Below are 22,464 nucleotides of genomic sequence, written 5' to 3'. Positions count from 1 at the left end.
AAGAGCCTACCCTGCTCTTTCACCATCCCAGTTCTCAGCCCCCAGATCAGTCAGTGTGGCAGATGGGCAGTGAGAACAGCTCCCACTCCGCAGATTTCCTCCCCACCCCCTGCTGAAATGAATACAATACGGATCTGAATCCCAGCAGGAAGCAGGGCAAGGAACAGACATCCTTTATCAGTACGATGGCTCCCTTTGGAAGCCTAAGGAGATTTAACATGTTTTGGTCTCTTTGGGCATCTGAGCATTGTATTAGCGAATTCACAAGGTTCTCTGTGACAGGAAAAGGGGCAATGGACACAGGCTGGAGCACAGGAGGTTCAAGCTAAACATAAGGAAAAAATTCTATACTGTGAGGATAACAGAACACTGGAACAAGCTGCCCAGAGAGTCTTCTTCTCTGGAGGCATCCAAAACCTGCCTGAGCGTGTTTCTGTGTGATCTGCTCTAGCAGGGAGGGTTGAACTAGAGGATCTTCAGATGTCCCTTCCAACCCTGACCACTCTGTGACTTTAAAAAAAACTGCCACAGATATATACGTAATTGAAGAACACATTGTACTCTTGCTTTAACTTTTCCTGGGGCTAGTGTACGGAATCAGTGTTAGCCTTGACAGAGGGTTGTTTTTCAATACCTTGCCCACATCCTGCAGTAGGTTGAGGAGCCCTTAGCCAGTTCTGCCAGAGATCCTCTTTAACCTGTCTGCCCCTTTAATCCCAGAGTCTCCAAAACAAGAACACCAAATGCGGAATTAGCACTTCAGAAGAAAAGTGCATTACATCATGTTTTGCTTAGGCTAGCACCTCAAACAACAATAGCAAGGCCAGAAAGTATTGCTTAAGAATTGGGGTTGCTTATTCTGGAACGTCATTACTTTAATAACTTTGTTTAATAATCATTCTTACCAGCTATGCAACTATGTGACATTTGTGGATAGCCTGTTAGATGATGAGCACAGTGCTATGGTATTTCATTTCTTAAGCTCTTCAGAAGTGCACATTTGCTTCCTTCCCTGCCACAAGAGTGGCCTGGCTAGTATTTTAGGTTTTGAGGGGCTGCTAGCCTAGTGTTGAATTGCCAAGGGATGATTAGTTGGTGTCACTCCAGATGCTGAGTTGTGGTGCTGACCTAAAAGCTGGCTGCATGGCAGAATTCCCCTTTACTTATTGTGTTGGTTTTCAATCAAATTGCTTTAAAAATGTCTAAGAGTGAAATAGTGTAAATCAGACACAAAGTTAATTTTAAGAAAGACAGCTTCTAATTTAGTCCCCCCATTGGAATCCATTCTTTGAGCGTGCACTCGACACTGGATGTCAGTATAAATATAGATCTCAAATTTAAATCTGTAAGTAGTTTTTGCATTCAAAAACCATGAAATCAGGAGTGTTTTACTCTGTTAAAGGATGTATTCATTGTTTCTGAAGTGTACAGCCCCAGACTCTGAAGTGCCTTGGGTACCATGAGGTGCCTTGGGTACCTTAGATAAGTACTTCAAGCTACACAGACAGGGTGTACCCACGCTTGAAAGAAGAGTTTTTCACATATTTATGAAACTCAACCCCAAAATTCTAGCTGACCAAAGGGGTTATCATGCTTAGGCTCCCATGTTATATGTACCTTCCTGGTATAATTTGCATTGCTATATGGATCTAAAACAGCTTTTCTAGTTGGGGACAATATTTTCACCAGTGTTGGTTAAACTGAGATGTATTCAGACTTCTAAAGAGGTGATTGTTGACCTGTTTGGTTTGACACGGACTGAAGAACTGTCAGTATCATCCTAGATGACAGTTTTGGCTTTCTGGGTTAGTACTAACCCTCACAGAGGGACAGAATTCTCAAAAGTACTGATTTCCGGACAGTTTTGTGAAAACATTTGTGGAGGAAAAAAAAAGCCATATGACACATGTTCAGAACATGTATTGCCCTTGCAATCAAGTGCTCCAAGTGATTAAATCCCTTCAGCTTCCCATTGATGCTCAACTTTTTAATTCCTCCTATCTGGAGGAAATCTGGATCCCCCACTGAGTGGAAAAAACTCAGTCCACAGAGTGGGAAAGGCAAGTATTTTCTAGATGATATGGGACAAGGAGTTTGCATATTGTATTTTAGCAACCTCTTGGAAGACCAACTTACTTTATACGGCCTCCAAACATTTCTGGCATGCCAAAGGGAGTGCTTCATATTCCTTTTTTTCTTTTTTTTTTCCTTTCTCCTCAGGAAGCTTACGTGATGGCTAGTGTTGACAATCCTCATGTGTGTCGCTTGTTGGGAATCTGCCTCACTTCTACTGTTCAGCTCATCACACAGCTGATGCCCTACGGCTGCCTCCTTGATTACATCCGCGAGCACAAGGACAACATCGGCTCCCAGTACCTTCTCAACTGGTGTGTGCAGATTGCAAAGGTAAGCAGACCAGCACACCACCAGATCAGCTAAAACTCAGACTCCAACACGAAGACCTGACTTTGTGTAATGTGTTTGTTTACTTTCTTGTCTCTGTAAGGCTTTATATTTCACCATGTAGTTCTGAGATACTTCACGCGTAATAGCGAGTGGCTACTTAGCCTTCAAGAATTTACCATTTTCAAGCTGCTGTGCAAACCTTAACTATTCTTCAAAACTCTCCTAGACAGCATAATATTGTCAACAAGGCATCTATGTCCAAACCAAACACCCTGTAACGAAACAATAATGTGATGCAACAAAGCTGTGGCAAGGGAAGGGAGTAGAATTTGGCAGTTGCCGTGCCAAAGAGCTGCTTCCATTGTGGATTACTTTGGGCTGTGCCACAAGGCGAATGGCGATATTGTCCTTGTGTGCCTCGGAGAATGACCCTGACTTTTCAGGCTGAAATCTCTTGAGGCCTGAGGATCCAATCTGCTGATTAATAAATACCAGCTCCATTCTAGTGCAGGCTGGCTGTGACCGAAAGACCTTCAGGCACCCCGGGGCTGTTCTGTAATTTACATGCACTGAGCTGGTGCCTGTAATCTCATTGCAAGGACTGTGGTGCCAAAAAAACAGGCTTCTTGTCACACCTGGCACTGTTTGCCAAAGAGAAGAGCAGCAAAGCAGACTGAAGTGCAGCATCTCGCCCTTAGCAGCAATACACCGTGCTTGGAAGGTGGTTAGCCATTTCAAAGTATGGAAGGATGGAGCAAAACCAGCAAAAAAAATCACTGCATTTTGTTGGAGATTTGTCGTATGAGGTGGCAATGTCCACATAAGCCTGGCTGCTTTAAGTGGAGTTTATTTCAGGAATGATGTTCTGCAAGCTAACCACATACTTACAGCCTTATCGGTCCCTCGAGACCTTGAACACATCCCAGGCTCACCTGGCTGTGGTTTGCTTTCAGGAAATATGCTGAGGACCTCAGAAATGTATCAACCAAAAGTATACAGAGCACATATTTCATCTCAGTGTGTGTACTTTTTTACTGCATGCTCCACAGCAAGTGAATTTTAATTTATGCATCCACCTGGGATGTGAACTGCCTTTTACTGACTCCTTTGCTCTCTTGTTCCAAATCAATTACTGCTCTATCCTGGCTTAAGTCCCTTTGGATGATGAGCTGGAGGCCACATTTCCCTCTTCCTCCTCCTCATTAATTTTTAAGGTGGGAAAATCAGTCCCCAAATTGATCCTTGGGGCATCACTTGCCCAAAAGATTGCCATTCACAATTGTTAGCATCTGTTTGATTTTTTTCGTGTTGGTTCAACACTTGCCCACAGCAATCTCTCTCCTCTCCAGCAGTGCCTGACCTTCAGAGTGCTCCTTTGTGCTGCTCTTCACTGAAGTTCTACTCAAAGTGCTCGTAAATCACACGTACAGCTTTTTCTCACCAATGTATTTGGTGTTGCTGCTCTGAAAAAGTCATGCTAGATTTTTGGACATTCTGTGACCCTTCAAAAATGTACTTTCACAGGAGGAAGAAATTGAAAGGAATATATTTATGTCTGGTAACTAACCAGCAGGATGCAAGTTCCCTGGGAAGCCTTTTTTTTGTTTCTGTTTTCACAGCTTTGAAATAAGTTTTCTTTGCATCTTTTACAAACATTGTCTTTCACTGAAGTATGGAATCCTGTGTTTCAGACAAGATGTTACGACAGAGCACAGACACTCCATGTGCAGAAACACTGTGCAGGAGCTCTTTGAACACATTGGTCTCACACTTGATGAAAAATGGCTTAAACCCCAGGCCTGCACACAATTATAGATCTGCTGAACATTCTAGACAGGCAGTTCAGCATCTTTGGTGTATAGTTATGCACGTGCACGAGTCTTATAGCTATCAGTGTCTGAAACAGCTTGGTGTGAAACCAATATTCTGCCTTTCAGCAGCTTTGAGTCTTACTAAGTTGCTGCAGCAAGACAAGTTTAGCAGGAAATTTTTTTGGCCTGTTTGGGCTAGATTATGTGATTTTAATTTTTTTTTTTTAAGATAGCCTGCTTTCTGTTGCCAGCTCAAGATTTTTTGTTTCAGGAGCTCTGCTGGCTCAAGAGCTGTTTGTGTAAGTAAATGCACGCTCTTAGTGGCATGAAGCCAGTTTGTTTTGGTGTTTGTTTTGGCAACAGTAGCAGTGCTTGGGTGAAGTTCTGCCCAGGGACTTGGGCAGGGGATTCGATGGTGGTCCAGGTTAGCAGTGGGCTTAGGAAGGGGGGTGGAGGCTGGAAGGGAATTATTCCCTCCAGTGCTGTGTCATCACCTCAATGTGATCATTTTGGTCTTAACTTGGTAGGTTAGAAGTACTTTTTTATTAATTCTCTCTTCATAAAAATACAAATGCATAAGCTGCAGCCAGCAGAAGCCTGTTGACTGGGAATAATTGTGGTTTTCAGAAAGGATCTTGCAGGAAACTTAGAAATCATGAAGTTCTTGATTCCATACACCAAGAGATTGGAGTTGAGGGAAAGGGGGAATTATCTCTGTGGTCAGAAATGCATCTGTTAGATTCATACCTTAAAAGTCCAACTGGCACAGTTAACCATATTCTCCCACAAGAGGCACGCATGCTCTGGCAAACCCAGGGTAATCATGGGAGGCAGTGGAGCTGGAAGAACCTACATTTTCAAAGAGTAATACATGCAACTCTGAGCTCAAGCAAAAAGTTATTTTTTAAAAATAATTTATTTCCTTTTCTCACCTTTGCTATGGGATGCCTCATTGTTGGCAGGGAGAAGGCAGGGTACACTGTAACGAGGCACAGAATTGGCTACTTTGAATGATGGATTTGTTTTTGTGTTGACTCTTACTCTCTGTAGGGTTGGCCTGTGTGAGTATGGAAGGTGACAATTACATTCTGCACTGTGCCCTCCTGAAGTCACTGGGCTTGCACAAATGCAGCTTTTGGGGTTTACCTCCTTATTTGCAAATCCTGTCCCAGTTTTATAGCTGCTGAACTAAATCCCAAAGGAACCACATCCCCTACTATACCTTCTACTGACCCTTTTCTCTCCATGATTCCACTGGCACAGGGCCCCACAAAAAGGTTCCTGGAGGGTAATGGTTACTTCTTGTAACTATGCAAGTGTACATCCTTACTCTGCAATAAGTATCACGTAAATCTAAACAGCCAGCCCGTTTCTGAAGGGTTGTAAGTCACCATGTGCTTGCGGTGGTGTGCACACAGTTACCACAGAGCAGCTGACTTTTGTAACCCGTCTGCACATCCAAGCCCAAAGCACATGGTGCCCACCCATGGCCTGTCATATTGCAGGGGATGAACTATTTGGAGGAGCGTCGCCTGGTGCACCGTGACCTTGCTGCCAGGAACGTCCTGGTTAAGACTCCTCAACACGTGAAAATCACAGACTTTGGGCTGGCAAAGCTGCTGGGTGCTGACGAGAAGGAGTATCACGCTGAGGGAGGCAAGGTAAAGTGCATCGGAGGAGTGAACCACCGTGTGTTCGTCCGTGTTTGTGCTTGCACACGGAGCCTTAGACACAGGAGGGGGGGAGGAAAGAGAGTGGGTTTTTCAAAGTGCTCAGCTGCTGTCTCAGCGTGCTGCCTTTGAAGCCTGTGGGAGTCCTCTGAAACCAGCCGTAGCAACATCAGGCCAGTGGGACTGCAGTGGGAGAGGAGGTAGCTGAGCAGCAAATGCTTTTGAAATTCCCACCCAGAATGTCTGGGAAAAAGCAAGATTATTAAAAAAAAAACAACAAAAAAACCCCAACACATTAAAAAAAAAAAAACACGGGCTGAATTAATCAGTGCAGCCAACACCAATAACACTGTGCAGTTTATTAAGAGAAAGAGAGTGCTGTATATTTATAGCAGAAGAAAGACCTGTCAGACTTGGTTCAACATGCCTTCGTGTTGTACTACGTGCTGATGGAGGGAATGTCTCCTGCTGAGAAACTGAGAAGCTGCTTGCAAATATTGTGGAGATCATAAATGGAAACCATATGAGTGCAGATCAGTCTTTGTCATACAGTCTGAGATTTGTGTCCTGTTGTGACAGGAGATGGTGAAAAAAAATAGTAATTTGACTGTACAAAATATTGTAAAGCTAATTTTAAGAGGTATTTCTAATATGCCTAATATTTCACAGGTTTCCAGGTTTGACAAAGTAAATGAAAATAATAAAAGGGGACTCAACATTTGCCAGCTCTGTCACTCAGATAGTTGTGTTGTTTGTCGATTGTTTTTTTATCTTCTGCAACCAAGCTATTGGTTTAAACCCCACCTGGTGGTAAAGATTGCTGATAAATTTTGCATCACACTTACATGGCTGATTAAGCCAGTAAGTATTAAGGCTTATTTGTGAATTTTCCTAGGTTCCTATTAAATGGATGGCCTTGGAGTCAATTTTACACCGGATTTACACTCATCAAAGTGATGTTTGGAGCTACGGTGAGTCTAAACTCATTTATAAATATTGTACATGGGTTGGAAAATTGCATGATTTGCTAGTGACTCTACACAGACCTTATTTCTTCCTAGTATGAAAAGCCTGAAAGATTAAACATAAGCAATGGGCCCAAATCACCTGTTCAAAAAAGTAAAATTCCCAAAAAATTGCATGCTAGTGAGGTGTGTTTTGCAGAATGTGTTTTCAGATGATGACCCCTCTGCTGAAAGGGTAGTGCAGCTCCATTTGCTGAAGTTCTGCTGATGCTTTTCTTCAGCAGCTTTACATTAAATCTAAATGGGCTAACAATACAGCCACATAACTAGAGGTAGGACTTAAAACCATCAGCCATGCTGTTGGTCACTGTCTGTTAGTGTAAATCAGGTGCAACCTGAAATGTTTTTGCTGTCCTGGTATTCAGAGAAAATGCTAAAAGAGAAGCAAAGCAACAACCTCCTTAGAAATTAAATTTCTATTTGATACAGTTTGTAAGCCAACTTGAAAGAAAGGAGCAGAAAGGGAACTTTTCAAAACAATGTATTCCAAAATTTCCACTTCATGTGGGCCCTTATGTTCCTGGAAAATATTTATTGCAGATGGCCAGCGCCTGTGTCCTTGAGAAAAAGTACAGCCTCTGGTCCTTTTAATCCATTTATGTATCTTGGCATCCAAAATCTTGTTTTGTATCCTAAGCTACCAGGCAATCACAACAGCTACATCACAAGAATACGTGGTATGTCAGCAAACAACACTGAAGCAGTCTGTTTACACATCTTTCAAAAACTGCTCTCGTTTGTCTCCAAAGAGATTTTTTTCAAACAAAAATGCAACTTCTGTTTTTGAAACCACTTGCTGGGTTGGAGTCAGGAGCCGGTAACTTGCATCTCCTTTCTATGGAGCTGGGAAGTTTGTGGAATGTTCAACACTGAGATACTCTACCTGAGATTAAAAAAAAAAAACCCACCACCACCAAAATACGCCCCCTCCAAAATTAATTAAATAAATAAATAAATCATAGAATCATCACAGTTGGAAAAGACCTTCAAGATCATCAAGTCCAACCATCTGTCCTACAACCCCTAACCACTAACCCATCTTATGAAACACCATGCCTACCCCTTTTTTAACACCTCCAGGTACGGTGCCTCCACCACCTCCCTGGGCAGCCTGTTCCAATGCCTCACCACTCTTCTGTGAAGAAATTTTTCTAATATCCAATCTGAACCTCTCCTGGTGCAACTTGATCCCATCTCCTCTTGGCCTATCACTAGAGAGAAGAGGCCAACACCCACCTCACTACAACCTCCTCTCAGGATGGTTGTAGAGAGCAATGAGGTCTCCCCCTCAGCCTCCTCTTCTCCAGGCTGAACAGCCCCAGCTCCCTCAGCCTCTCCTCATATGGCCAGTTTTCAAGATCGTTCTCAAGACACCAAATCAGCTTTGCCAATTATAAGAGTCCAAATGCATATGCATAAAAATCCAATTTACCTACACTGCAGACTACTTGTATAAAACACCAATTTCTTTTTTTTTTTTAATTCTCTAACCTTACAGCTCTGACATACTGATATACAGCTCTGACAACTTATTTTCTAGCTGAGACTACAGAAGTTTTGTATGGCAGGCTCATGCCTACCATTGAAAACCATGAATTTGAAACCCTATCCCATAAGTAATATAAAGAATGTAATGGTATATATTCAACAGCACATTGCTACAATAAAGAATACCCAGAAGCTAAAATTATGGTTGGATGAATACTGTAAAACATATGAAAGTAATGGTTTAGCAAGCAAATGAAATTATTAATGCCTTTAGAGCTGATTTTCAGGATTTCCATTGCATGCTTATTGTTTTAACTTATACTTGTACAAGAGAGATTGTTAGGATAGTTGAAACCTTGCTGCTGAAACCCTTAACCCAGCGGCTTTTACAGGCCAGATCACCCACAATTATCTGGTGCAGGAGCACTCCTTCGGTCTCTCACTGAAACACTTTGGTACAGACAAGCTTTTAAACCCACATTTAAGCCTTTTGTTGCTTTATCTAGGATAGAGTCAATAGTAAAAAGCAGCAACATTCTCCGAGTGACGATATGGCTGTACTGGTAAAAAAGCTGCAAGTACAGCTTGTTTCAGTTTTGGGAACCAATGTTTTTACAGCAATACCAGTGTCCCACTATATGATTCATGCTTTTACACAGGATTAATTCAACCTGTCTCATTAATTTGTCTCTGTTCAAAATGTTGGCAGAAAATGCTTCTCCTGGATGGAGCTCTGGCCATGCAGTGCCTCAGGGAAAGCCCTCTCCACTCATCACCTCTCTGCACCCAGGCCAAGCACCCTGGCTCCCAGCAGAGCCTTTCTCACCCTCTTCTCTTCCCACTTGCAGGTGTAACAGTTTGGGAGCTGATGACATTTGGGTCCAAGCCATATGAAGGGATCCCCGCCAGCGAAATCTCCTCTGTCTTGGAGAAGGGCGAGCGTTTGCCCCAGCCCCCCATCTGTACCATCGACGTGTACATGATCATGGTCAAATGTGAGTTCACATTTGGGGATGTGGGTGCTCACCTTAGTTGAATAACTAGCACAATTGCCTTCGTTACATCACATTTGTATATGCTGTGTTCTTGGTGATCACACACAAATAGGGTTATGTGAAAAGAGTGGTGACACCAGAGTGTGTTCCCTCACCTTGAGCTTTAGCTAGGAGCACAAAATATGGTTTCATTAGTCGCTAATTCAGTCAACTGATGTTTTTTCACCATTCACAACACTGGCTGATACTGTCAATTATTTTACATTGATATTAACAGGCAATATAAATCAGCATAACACCACCCAATTTACTTGGTACTCCAGTGTTGTATGTCTAGAAAATCAAATTAACACTTGCCTTCTTCTCCAGGCTCCCCCTTAGTTCAGTAATTTGTCCCCCCCGCAATCACACGCACTGATTATGTGCTCCTGTTCCTGAAGGAGTGCTGTCAGCACAGGGACCGCTGTAATGGCAGATTCACACGTGCATCCAGAGTTCCTCATCTGATTTTTGGATGGCTCCTTTGCAGCACACGGCTGTTGCTGTAAAGTAGCACAGAAACTGGGAGTCTCTAAAGTGCTGTTTGGTCATCGGTAGGGCACATCACAGGGATTCTGAACTCCAAACTCCTATCTATATCAGCTGATAAAATGTCATATTATTATCTTGCTTCCTGTGCATTTCTAGGCCATGTGCAGCATCCCTGCTCACTACCAGTGGTGTCTGTGAGGATGCTGATGAGAAGTCCACTAGGTGGCATTTAAAACCTTCTCACTAGAGCAAAATGTAGCTGTTCCTGAAACAGGAGGTACATCACCATGAACACCCCGTAGCACGGCACTTTTGGAGAGTCCTGCGGTGTCCGGGTGTTGCCTTGTCAGTATAGGCACTGCCAAGGAAGACCCTGGGGTCTTCTGCTCACCAGAGTGAGAAGCAACAGGATCCAAATGTGTGCACCTAGCCTGGGAGGTGCCCAGACCCAAAAGCAGTGCCCTGGAAACTCCTCCTTGGTGATGCTGAACCTGACTGTGACACCTCAGCCCTGCCAACGTCCCCACTTGCAGCAACCATGTCCCAGGTCTTCGAAATCTCTGCACTAGAGCACGTCCTCAGGGGCTGAACCTTTGCAAAGCTCCATCCATTGCCCTTCCTTTGGGCAGTCAAGATGTAGAAAGCAGGCAGTTTTTCCAGGCATCAGGTGCCTGTTGCTTTTAAAACACCTCCAGTAGAGAGTCAACATCTCTTTTCACACTGTCACACTGAATTTAAAGGCAAGAGCATAAGGATCTGAGGCTTGAGCCTTCCTTTGGCCACAGGACTCAGTTGTACATCTTTCACTGCTCTGATCACCCCGTGTTTGCAGGCTGCAGCACAGACCTTGTTGAAGCTGTGCCATTTTGTCTAAAGGAATTCAGGATTCCCAGTCGTCTCTTTTATAAGCTGAGAATATAAACTGAAATGTTCAAAGTTATGGCACAACAGTTTCAGCCTTTTTTTTTTTTTAATTAAGGAGCAGTATTTAAACGTATGCAACTCAGAGATAAATTTAGAAACAGTAGATGCTACTTCCACAACAGCAGCAAACTCCCAAATGATCCACTCTGTCTAAAATCAAAAAGGTTTTCTTCTTGAATTAGCGTGGTAAAAAGTCACTGGCAATGAGGAGATTTTGTCTAATGCAGATTTCAGATGGCATATTATCACTTCACTTCTGCATTAGGATAGGCTGTTTCTTATGAGTTCCTCCAGACACACTGAGGTTGACCTTTCACATTTTTAATTTTGAACACAAGAGTCTCTACCTCAGCTCATCTGTTAGTTGATAACAGAAAGTGTGGGTTTCCTAAGTAATCTCACATGTTAAACCACCAGTATCTGTATTCAAAGGAACTTCTAGCATTGATCCACACTAAGCTGTAGGACGTGTTTTTGTTGAAGTCCGTTTACTAACTAAATACAGCTTGGATATGGTTAGTCTTTCAAAATGTCCCCAGTGGGGATGTTTTCAATTTTAGAAGACATGATAAGGAGGGTAGCTTCTGCTTTAGGCTTCCCAGGATTTCACAGAGCAGTGCACTGAGGACTAGACAGTCAAATCACCATTCATCTGCAGGCACTCACTGAAGTTAGTTTGCCTTGCCTCCCTCAAGAGCTTTTTCAGAGCAGCCTAAGTTGGACCTATCCAGGCTGGCCACCAGTTTGGTATCCTCAGGACTGATGTGTTGTTATTACTCATGTGGGGACCTGCCTGCCTGAGCTGACAGGAGACAGGCTCAGCCTGGGGCTTTTCCAACAAGGACTTTTATTACCTCCTTCATTCTTCCCAAAACTGCCAAAATCTGCATTTTAAATGCTGACATTCACAGCAGTGGTTGGTGAATTCACTTTTTACAGTAGTCCCTTGCGGGTCAATCCTTAAGAGTCTGTATCGTGCTCTTCATTTCACTGTCCCGTTTTGGTTTAATCTCTTATGTTTGATCAGGAAAAAAACAACAACTTCATTTTCCTGTTGCATTCTCTGTCATCCCTCCAGGCTGGATGATCGATGCCGACAGCCGGCCCAAGTTCCGCGAACTGATAGCAGAGTTCTCAAAAATGGCCCGTGACCCCCCACGCTATCTCGTTATACAGGTACTGAAAACATTGGTAGGAAAGTGTCTGGTGGCATTTATTATGAGGCCTCAAGTTATTAGTAATGTATATGAAAACATATCGTGGTGGCCAGATTTACCGCTGCTTTCCGGGTCTTAACACATTCAGCTAGAACCGCAAGCAGAATTTCAAGACCAGTCACTATTTTCTTCGTACTGGTCCCCAGTCTAGGACCAGTAACAGTCCATACGCTGCAGTCTTTAGAGGAGAGTTTGATCCTCTTCAGAACATGGATATTTTATAGCAGCATAGACAGAGATTACAGGCCTAAATTCCCCTAAACTCTCAGTAAATTTGGTTAAACACACAGATCAAGATTTTACATTGCTAAATGTAGCAGATTTTACTCTTGCTAAATTACTTTGTCTCTCAGAGAAAGGGATAATGGGGCCTTGAAAGGGAGTCTGTGAGTCATCTCATGCTGATTTGCCTCACAGGGAGACGACAGGATGCACCTGCCCAGTCCTACAGATTCCAAGTTTTATCGCACCCTGATGGAGGAGGAGGACATGGAAGATATAGTGGATGCAGATGAGTATCTCGTGCCACACCAGGGCTTCTTCAACAGCCCCTCAACATCCCGCACTCCTCTCTTGAGTTCATTGGTATGTTCATTTCCTCTCTGGAAACACAACAAGCAATTTTAAGAGTGAACTGCTTCCCATAATGTCTGTATTTTCTTTCTTTTTAAGAGTGCTACCAGCAACAACTCTGCTACAACCTGCATTGACAGGAACGGGGTAAGTGGGATGACCTTTAAAAAAGGAGCAATTTCTTCTATGTGGATCAACTGCTACAAAAGTGTAATTTTAATACTGATTTTCTCTACTTCCAACCTAGCAGGGGCACCCTGTAAGGGAAGACAGCTTTGTCCAGAGGTATAGCTCAGACCCAACAGGTGCCTTCTTGGAGGACAGCATAGATGATGGCTTCCTGCCAGCCCCAGGTGAGTATCTCTCCCATGTTTCCATCCCACAGCCACTCATTCAAAAGCTGTTTGGTTGTGAAGATAACAGTTATTCTTCCTTTTTTTTTTTTTGTAGAAAGGAAGCAATCCAAATGCTTCCTACCATGTTTGGCTTGGTAATTGGGAGTGGAAATGTGTGCACATATCCCTTTCCTAGACTTTTTGTTGCTGTTTTTGGCCACCTCTCATTTCAGCTCCTTCGTGAGCCAGGTTCTCATGTTTGCCACGTGTGCCATCTGGCTGGGGAGTTCAAAGCTTTCTACCACCCCTGCACTTCAGAAAATACCCTCTAAACCACAAGTTTCACCCCTTAAACCATTTCAACCATATAAGCAGCTTTCTGGCAGTTTTCCTGCTTTCAGATGTTGCTACACAGAAGGTAGCTCACCGTTTCACGTGGACTTACAGCAGAGAGCAAGCCAGTGAGCACCAAGGGAGCTGGTGCTGGGCTATTCAGCCATGATGCTTTGTGTCCTTAAAAAAACCCAACCAACCCTTCCAAGAATACACCAAAGCTAAAAAGGGTGGAAGACCCTGCAGGGCATGACCTTTAAGTGAGATGTGGCATCTCTGGTACTGCCAGTCCTGTATTCTCTAGGCACTTTCCTCATCTCTAAACATTTTGCTAGGGAAACAGCTTCCAGCAGCAAAGCTCCCTTCCTGCAGTTTCAGAACAGTATCTGGGACGTAGCCACCCACACATCACTAAAATCAGCAGTAGCTATTTCAGTCTCTTGTGGTCCAAGCCATCTTTCTGCTGCTTTGCAGACTGAATTCCTGAAGGTGAACTTCAGGGCAGGATGTTTGGTGCCACAGCACAGCAGTCTCTGCCACTGGTTCTCTTCTGCTTCGGGAAGTTCAGTGAGATGATTTATGTGAACAGCCCGTGGTAGTTGGGTTGAAACTACACCTCGAATGATGCAAATAGCTGCATCAGTTATATGTCCTCATTTTAATTCCTTCTCATTTTTATTTTCTTTTTATTCCAGAGTACGTAAACCAGTTGGTGCTCAAGAAGTCATCTGCCTCAGCAGTCCAGAATCCAATCTACAACAACTTCTCACTCACAGCGAACTCAAAGGTCCCCACAGACTCCAGCTACCAGAATTCACACAGTACAGCTGTGGACAACCCTGAGTATCTCAACACCAACCAGTCTCCACTGGCCAAAACAGTCTTTGAGAGTTCTCCGTACTGGATCCAGGCGGGCAACCACCAAATAAATCTGGACAATCCTGACTACCAGCAGGACTTCTTACCGAAGGAAACCAAACCTAACGGTCTCTTGAAAGTTCCCGCAGCAGAAAACCCAGAGTACTTGAGGGTAGCAGCACCAAAAAGTGAATACATTGAAGCCTCGGCATGACCATAGGGAATTTCTTCTTGCAGCAAGGCAAGCCAGACTCTTGGTGGACCACCTGGCTGCTGCAAGAATGGACTCTTGCTCAGAGTAAATGGTGGCCACAATGCATCAATAAGCACACCTTTCCTTTTCAGCATGAGGGCTGAAACTGCGAAGCCTATCTGATGGTAGTTTGGGTCTTTTCTTGCCCATTTCCATGTAATAACTGAAGCCCATAGGCTGCACTCGGATGCATGTTGGGATGGAGCTGGATTTTCCTGGACAGAAGAAACCCGGATGCATTCCTTTAATTTTAAAATGGTAGCATGGTAAGAAGCCACTCTGGGATGAACTTGAGAACTGTACACATCGTACAGTCAAATGCCTTTCTACAGTCTGTATTTTTATAAATGTTTTCTAACCGCTATGTGGTGCTCAGATCACCAGCAGGAAAAAAAACCACACCATAATGTTACTCAATATTTTTCCGAAACTCCTGGAACAGAAACAGTTATTCCAGTCCACCGGATTTTTACAAATTGGCTCCATATACTGCTTGGCACAAGGAGGTGAAGTGCATCTGGGGGACGTATGGTAGATTCTGCCCAGGGCAGTCTGGAGTGGATTGCTCCAGGGAAAACTAGCACAAGGAGCAAAATGGCACAAGGCATCACCTACTGACCACTACTGCTACAAACTGACAGGAGGAACTAACCTTAAAATCATCTGTCCATGGTTATAAAGTGCTCACTGGTCTGTTTTCTGATGGTCAAATGCAAGACTTTTTTTTTTTTCTTTTCTGATCCCTTATGCAGCTGTCAAGTTGTCAAAATACCTTTCTTCTACAACAGAACTGTTAAAGATGTTGCTGTAACTGAAAAATGAAATGTCAAATAACATTTAACAGACTTGAATGGAATGTCAAGGAAATGCAAAAGGTGGCAAATTGGAGCATTCACAAGACAGACTGGAAGAACTATAGTAAATTAAACTCGGCTAGGGCAAGAAATACAGTTAGTTCTAGCCAAGCAGTTTTATTTCCCTTCTTAGAGAGGCTCAGAGCAAAAGTAATTTCCCCTTATACATTTGGCAAAGAAAGGGGGTATATATCAGTGTTACAATTAACTCACTTCAAGGCAGAATACTGCCAATTGCTGTACCAAGGCTGACTGCCCCTTTGGGGTTACCTGTCCTGGCAATGCAGGAGGGGCACTGAGAATGAATTAAGGAAAGGAAGAATAATTTGGAGGGGTGGAAAATATTATCTCCCTCTTCTGAAGAAGAGGACTGCCTACTGCTTTTTTAAAATACTCAGCATCATCTTTTGTCGTCAGAGTGGAAAAGGCAGACAAGGCCAGGCTAAGATTTTAGCTTGATAGTATGAATCAATCAGAGCAGCAAAAGCAGGCACTCTTTCCAGGGGCCTGTGATACAGAACTTGAAATTCTTCCATTACAAACATTTCTTATGGATGTAGGAGGAGTTAAGTGCCTAAAGTGTGAATTTAGTCAGCAATTTAGACACATCCCACCAGCAGCTCAGCAGTGCTATTTTAATCAAACCACTAGATCAGAAGGCAAAGACACATGTGTGACTTTGGTACAAAGGCCCTCAACAACTTGAATATTTGTAACTTGCTTGAGGGTAGCATAAGAAACCAAGTTGCAGAGGATGTGTGGTCTATATTAAGTAGCAAGAAATAGATGTATGCCACCACTGTGTTTTGAATATATTAGTATGTGTTTCAGTTCAAGTATTGCATCTGGAGTCCAGGCTCAAGCAGCAAATCCTCAGAACATTGGTTTTTTACAGATTTCTTGAGGAACGGAGGAGAAAAATAGTCTTGTGAAATGACCCCTTTTATAAGTAATATGGTGTAAAATGCCTTAGCAGCTTTTGTATGTGCTGTAGCTTATGGGTCATGCTGCAGTCTGGGGTAAAGCAGTATATTGGGTCAAAATCCAGAGATTGTCCTGTTTGGTACGTGTGTCACCGTGACCAAGTCCCAGGCCCAGCTGGAGGGAGGATGCGAGGTTTGAGATTGATTATTACTGGCTTGCATTTAAAACACCAACCAAAATTTAGTTCCCACGTCCAATTAGTGGCAGATTTCTCCTTGCATTCCTGAGAGCAGATTTGTTGTCTTGCTCTCACAAGCAGGCAACATGTACGCACAGGCCGCGCTGCTCTTCTCCACCCACCACCCTGGGAGGAATGTACATAAAACCAAAAAATATATAAGTAAGAGAAATCACAGATTATTTTCAGTTGGCTAAATCTGTTATATCTCCAAGCAGAACTACTAGAAAGTCACGCAGTTCACGTTCTCCTGCAGAATCTTTCCAACACCACTGAACAAAGGAATTTATTGATATTTTTCTATTAATCTGTTAGATTAAATAAGAAGGCCACTAAGAAGTAGCAATATGTATCACCAGCATTATGTAGCATGAAAATTATTTAATAGAGGGCAGTATGCTTTCCCTTTTAAAACAGTTTAGGAGGGATTCAGTAGTGACTCATTGCTAGAAACAGGGAGAGTCATCTAAAAATTAAGCAGTGTAGGTTTGAAAGAGCATCGCTTTTTGAATGCATTGGTTTTGATGAAAAAAATAGGAAAGAGGATGTAGGACCACAAGCTCTCAATACAAACATGCAGATTCCAGATTGGTGGGATCAGCTATATTAAATTGGCAGCCCAGTAATGAGTCAAAAACCAGCAAAAAATAAAACCTGAGCTGTAGGCTGTGCCTGCAGGGGCAGACACGGCAGCACCAGAAGAGGTTGGGACGGTGCAGCTGCGTGGCTGTCACCCAGGGCACAGGTGCTATGGGGGGTGGTGCTCACAGGGCAACAGACAGTAGCAGTGTACCAAATTATTTCCACTGAGATGAAAAAAAAGATGGAAAATCAATAAGCAGCTGAAATGGTTTTCCCACCACAGCTCACTGACCATGTGACAGCAAGGAGCCATGTGCAGATCATAGGTGCGCTCATAAAGGCAAACACAGTTAAGGAAGCATAAATAACTTGAAATTACTTGAAAGTTCTGCCCTTGTCTCACAGGAGGTGGAGGAAGAAAATGCTGATTTTTAAAACAGAACTAAATAGGGAAATGTAGCAGGCCACAGCCACTTTTGAAAGCTAACAGGCTTACCAATCAAGAAACCACTCACAAGTTAGTGTTTAGCATCTCTTAATCATAAAGCAGCAGTTAATATGAAACTGCTTTTGCAATAATAATGAAGCATTTTTAATTACTGCTAAGTATATGAAAATGTATGTTGAGTCAAAAATCTTCACTTTGATGTTTTCCAGTAATCTGTGTACAGTGTCAGCACACTTGACTTCATTTGGGCCTAGGGTTGTTTTCTTCGGCTGCAAAGGGAGTTGGCTTGAGAAAAGTCCTTCATGTTGCAGTTGGTCTTGTTGGGTAAATTCATCTGAGAGGCCAGGGGCTTGCTTTTGTTTCCAGCTGGTAGGAACAATGCAGTGAGTTTTCTAGAGAGAGCAGTTGGAACTTGATGGTGGTTCACCATCAAGTGGCCATGTGAAGCCCCCAACATTAGGAAATACAGTCCCATGGTTTATTTGAAAGGAAGGGGCTTGTGTAGGGAGAGTAATGCCAGGGAAGGGGCACAGCCAGCCAATCCATACCCGAGACAGCTGCCAAATTTGCCAAGGGGCATCCTGAGGCCATCAATAGAGGGTGACAGAGCTCTGGAACAGGCTGCCCAGGGAGGTTGTGGAGTCTCCTTCTCTGGAGATATGCAAGACCCACCTGGATGCAGCCCTGTGTAATGTGCTTTAGGCAATCCTGCTTTAGCAGGGGGGTTGGACTATATGATCTCCAGAGGTCCCTTCCAGCTGACAATTCTGTGATTCCGTGACTGTTCCTGCAGGTACACTCGACTCCTGTCCCTGCTACCAGCTTGAAGCAAAGCCCTCTTGCAGAGATCGTTGTGCAAAAACCAGTGTACATGGCATTTGTACTATGGGCTGAATCTTTCCTCTTGCCTGGGAGGTGCAGTTAGGGCTACAACAATGTGACAGGACCCCATACAGCTTAACGAGGTCCCATCACAAGGTGCCTGGGGTGCCCTCAGTCCATCTGGGAGTGCTCCAGAGTGCCAAGGAGAAACTTTGCATTTCCAAACGAGTGCTCGTTTTTCAGATTCAGAGTGTAACATCTTCTGTTAGTATGTCTGCTGCCTCTCCAAATGAGCACTTACTGTACTCTGGCTTTTGTTTCCCTTCGCGTTTGTGACAGAACATCTGAATCAGGATAAAGTATGAAAATGTACCTGCGTCCTCCTTCCTGATGGCAACCATATACTCGTGAAATGTCAAACTCTGTTTAACACTTAGCAAGAATGCTTTGTAATGCTTTATCTCCACTGGTTCAAATTTTTATATTGGGATCCCATTTTCTAGCTTTCTTTTTTGTAACTGTTACCTCTTTGTTCTGGTATGCAACTTCTAAGGAGCCTTTTTAAAATAATAAAAAAATAATAGGGGGGGGGAAGTTTATACAAAAAAAAACCATGACACCTTCAAGTAGCTTGTCAAGTGGGCTGCATTAGGACCAAAGATGTAATGTCTTGTTTTCTTGCTTTAAAGGAATAGGATATTGATCATCACTTCCACAGCCTCTCATTACAGGGAAAAGCTCCACTCTTCATTGGGGCTGGGCCAGACCTCTTCTGAGCCAAGAGGGCTTGACAGGAGGATGAGGCCTGTCCCTAGAAAACCAAACCCCAAATATCAGGACCAGGTATCACTTCAGGGCCAGACCTACAACCTCTACTCCATTTCAATTCCTTTTCTCCTCAGTGGAATAGCTAAACAGGGACAAAGTCAAGGAAAACAAACAAAACAAAACAAAACAAAGAAAAACCAACAACCTACATTATATTTTGGCTTAGTATCAGGAAAAAAATGCACTTATATGAAGGTGGGACTTGATGAGATAACTGCTTTTTATGCTAGGAAGTGTGTAGGCAAGGCAGTGAGACTTGAAACCAGTAACAGTTTTGGTGATGTATTACTTTAATTCTGCAGGGGAGTTGAAATCACTGAGTTTCCATGATAGGCTTGTCTTTCTGCCATGTGTCCTGCCTCCATTTGGCACTGTGTTGTGGAAGATCACCTGTATTACTGTGGCCACGTGGACTGAGAATTGCGGGTCAGTCAGGGGTACTGCATGCACCCCCTCCTTCTTGTACGTGGGAGAGAAGAGTGCAGTGATAGCAGGCTGTACCACAGTTAGTGGTCAAGCAAACTCAGAGTACCAGCCAAAAAAATAGGGTTTCCTGAGTTAAAACTGGTAACTAGAGACCCAGATAACAAATGATACACCACTTGTTGCACTGCTGCAGTCAGCAGGCAAAACGCCTTCAGCCAAGATTCAGGGCTGCTGCACTACCAACATTGCTCTTGTCCTGTTACACAGTGCAGATGGGGCTGTCTGGGTGCATGACAGCATGGGCCTTCTGGGCTCTCTGTACCTCTCACTTGGAAGTAACAGATTTTTCTGATTAAGAAGGTGAAAACCAGAAATCACACCTGCCACTAACAACTGGACTGGTTGAAGTTGTTGTTCCTGTGTAGCTGATACGGTACATCGTTTCCAGTCCCTCTGGGATTTATCCAGACCCTTATCCTTACTTCTCACAAGCTAGCTGGAGAGTGGGCATTTGCAACCACCAACAATGTCATCCTCATATTTTATGAAACAGAAGAAGTAAAGTAGTTGTCTGCCATGGTAGGGGGCTTGGCTCACATACCTAGGTTGCTTTTTTAATCCTCCATTCCTAGTATCATTCCCCTTGAAATTAATGGGATGTTTAACTTGATTACGCTGAGAGTATAAAACAAGGCTAATGTTGAGTGATTTTTAAAAATCCCTCACAATAATCAGAGATCCTATGGATCCATTGCCCATTTTAGGCTGCTTTGTACTGATGCAATCAACCAAGTATAAGGTATAATGCCTTGGTTTTAAGAAACTGTCAAGCAATATATCCATAGATACAGATGGTACCCTCGCAGCATTGTAAAGTTACTCAACTATGAAAGCACTATTTGTACAATAAGAAACTCTTGACTTTTGTATGGTTTAATGGTTTATACTGTTGATCAAACATTGTTTGTATATTGAGCGATAAAAATGAGGTGTATATTATTCTTTTTAATTGTTTTTAATTTTTGGAGAACTTTTATTGTAATATACTGTTATATTGGGGGCGGGGTGGGGGGGTGGGGAAGACAAATCAGTGGCTAGCTTGTAGGGTTTGTAGCCGAAAAACTCACATTGAGGGTTCTTCATTGATGGATGTAGATTTTTTTCTGGTAAAAGTTGTCACCTTGGGGATTTATCCAGAGCTTAGTGAAGCTAATAACAAGACTCTTCCCTCTCTCCGAGACTCTTCGGCTCTCTGCTTGGACAGTGCTGGAGTTTCATAATGTAAGCAATAACACAGCTAATACTTGTGACCATTGGAAGTGCAATATGAAAGCCCAGGTGCTGCTTTTCAGGGCAGTAATAAAAGCTGCTCTTTCAAATTGTAGGGCAGGTTCTCACTCTGCTTTTGTGGTAATAGTAGAAGCAGAGTCAAAGCAATCCCTCAGAAACTCATCATTGTGACATGTGGCATATGAAACCATCCTGCTGGCCATTTCTAAGTTGCATAGCTATGAGCTGTGCAACATCACCACAGAACTCCCTCATAAGGAAAGGCAAAAGAAAGTCTTGACCAGAGTCACACTGGTGACTTAAGTTGTACTACATTTGGCAAAAAGAGAAATTCTGTTAGCAAACCAATTCAAATGAAGCCTCGGCATGCCCCGTGTTTTATTATCCAACTGGTGGAACATCTAGCAGACAAAGATTAAAGGAGTTACAGGGTATTCAGCATAACAGAGCAAAATACACTGGGTTGACTAATAGAGTAGAGGGGAGCTGGAAATGTCAGTACACATTCAGCCTGGATAAGTCCCTACTATTACAGTTAGTAAATTAAATCATTTTTTGTCTTTATAGATGGAACTTTGTACACAGAAAAAAAGCCACTACAGCACCTTTCTCGTTTTCATCTTTCCATCCAGCCCCTTCCAGTCCATAGGCTGCATGTTTTACCAGCTGAACCTATCTTATGCAGAAATGACATAGTCTTAATCTTCATATTACCGGTTCTCAGAAATGTCTAATGCGTATTAATGCATGGTATTTTTATTTTAATAAAAGTAATTAATAAATCTTTGCTGTTCTGGCACATAATTCTGGCCCCCTCCCCCCTTTAGTGATCAGCTGACTTGGAAAGATTCTATATAAATTAGTAATTATATTATGAAGAATAATACTTAGTATTAATATCAAGAAGGAAACTGAAATATATGCTATACATCCACACACCTCCTCTGTGAAGATCAGAAAAAAACTTACTGATTCAGAAGTCTTTATCAGACAGGAAACTGCTGCTCTCCATATTTCACAGATAGGAGAGCAGAGACAAAGCAATGCTTCTGTACTTATCCCAGAGAGGTGGGGACACTGATGGGGCTAAATCCAACTGTCAGTGCACCAAAAGAGAAAATTTAAATTAAGAATGCTAGAAGTATCAAAAAGAAGGGTATTTGGGAAGGACAAGCATTCAGAAATTCCACGGAGCTCAGTGTAGCCAACTTCAAATAAACATTAGGATTGACAAAAGGCTGCAAGAGAAGGCAGCCAAAGAAACACAGCTGCAGTTTAACCCCCTGTCTGCATACACATGATATAGTAGGTTAAGATAGAATCACAGGATCATTAAGGTTGGAAGGGACCTTAAAGATCATCAAGTTCCAACCCCCTGCCATGAGCAGGGAGCCCTAGCACTAGACCAGGTTGCACAAAACCTCGTCCAACCTGGCCTTAAAAACCTCCTGGAATGGGGCATCAACAACCTCCCTGGGCAACCCATTCCAGTTCCTCACCACCCTTAGAGTGAAGAATTTCTTCCTAATATCTAACCTAAATCTCCCCTCTCTCAGTTTAAAACCATTACCCCTTGTCCTTTCACTAACATCTCTGATGAAAAGACCCTGCCTGTTAAGATAAAGAAAATTGC

At 43.0% G+C, this 22,464-nt stretch overlaps 1 protein-coding gene across 3 annotated transcripts in view; it reads left to right on the top strand.

The window, feature by feature from the left end:
* EGFR (epidermal growth factor receptor) overlaps positions 1 to 21,613 on the top strand; it is a 165,405-nt gene extending 143,792 nt beyond the window's left edge. For 2 of the 3 annotated variants that reach the window (XM_051610270.1, XM_051610273.1), the window contains exons 20-28: positions 2,221 to 2,406; positions 5,723 to 5,878; positions 6,783 to 6,858; positions 9,249 to 9,395; positions 11,929 to 12,026; positions 12,485 to 12,652; positions 12,740 to 12,787; positions 12,888 to 12,993; positions 14,004 to 21,613. In XM_051610270.1, coding sequence (XP_051466230.1) covers positions 2,221 to 2,406; positions 5,723 to 5,878; positions 6,783 to 6,858; positions 9,249 to 9,395; positions 11,929 to 12,026; positions 12,485 to 12,652; positions 12,740 to 12,787; positions 12,888 to 12,993; positions 14,004 to 14,380 — 1,362 coding nt within the window. In that variant the 3' untranslated portion in view covers positions 14,381 to 21,613. The remainder of the gene's footprint in view (positions 1 to 2,220; positions 2,407 to 5,722; positions 5,879 to 6,782; positions 6,859 to 9,248; positions 9,396 to 11,928; positions 12,027 to 12,484; positions 12,653 to 12,739; positions 12,788 to 12,887; positions 12,994 to 14,003) is intronic. The other variant, XM_051610272.1, reaches the window with a different exon arrangement.
* The last annotated feature ends 851 nt before the right edge of the window (positions 21,614 to 22,464 follow it).

The sequence above is a fragment of the Apus apus genome, chromosome 2, assembly GCF_020740795.1.
Source record: "Apus apus isolate bApuApu2 chromosome 2, bApuApu2.pri.cur, whole genome shotgun sequence".
Classification (NCBI taxonomy): domain Eukaryota; kingdom Metazoa; phylum Chordata; class Aves; order Apodiformes; family Apodidae; genus Apus; species Apus apus.
Note: the sequence above shows the minus strand (reverse complement) of the source record. Positions and strands in the feature narration are given on the sequence as shown.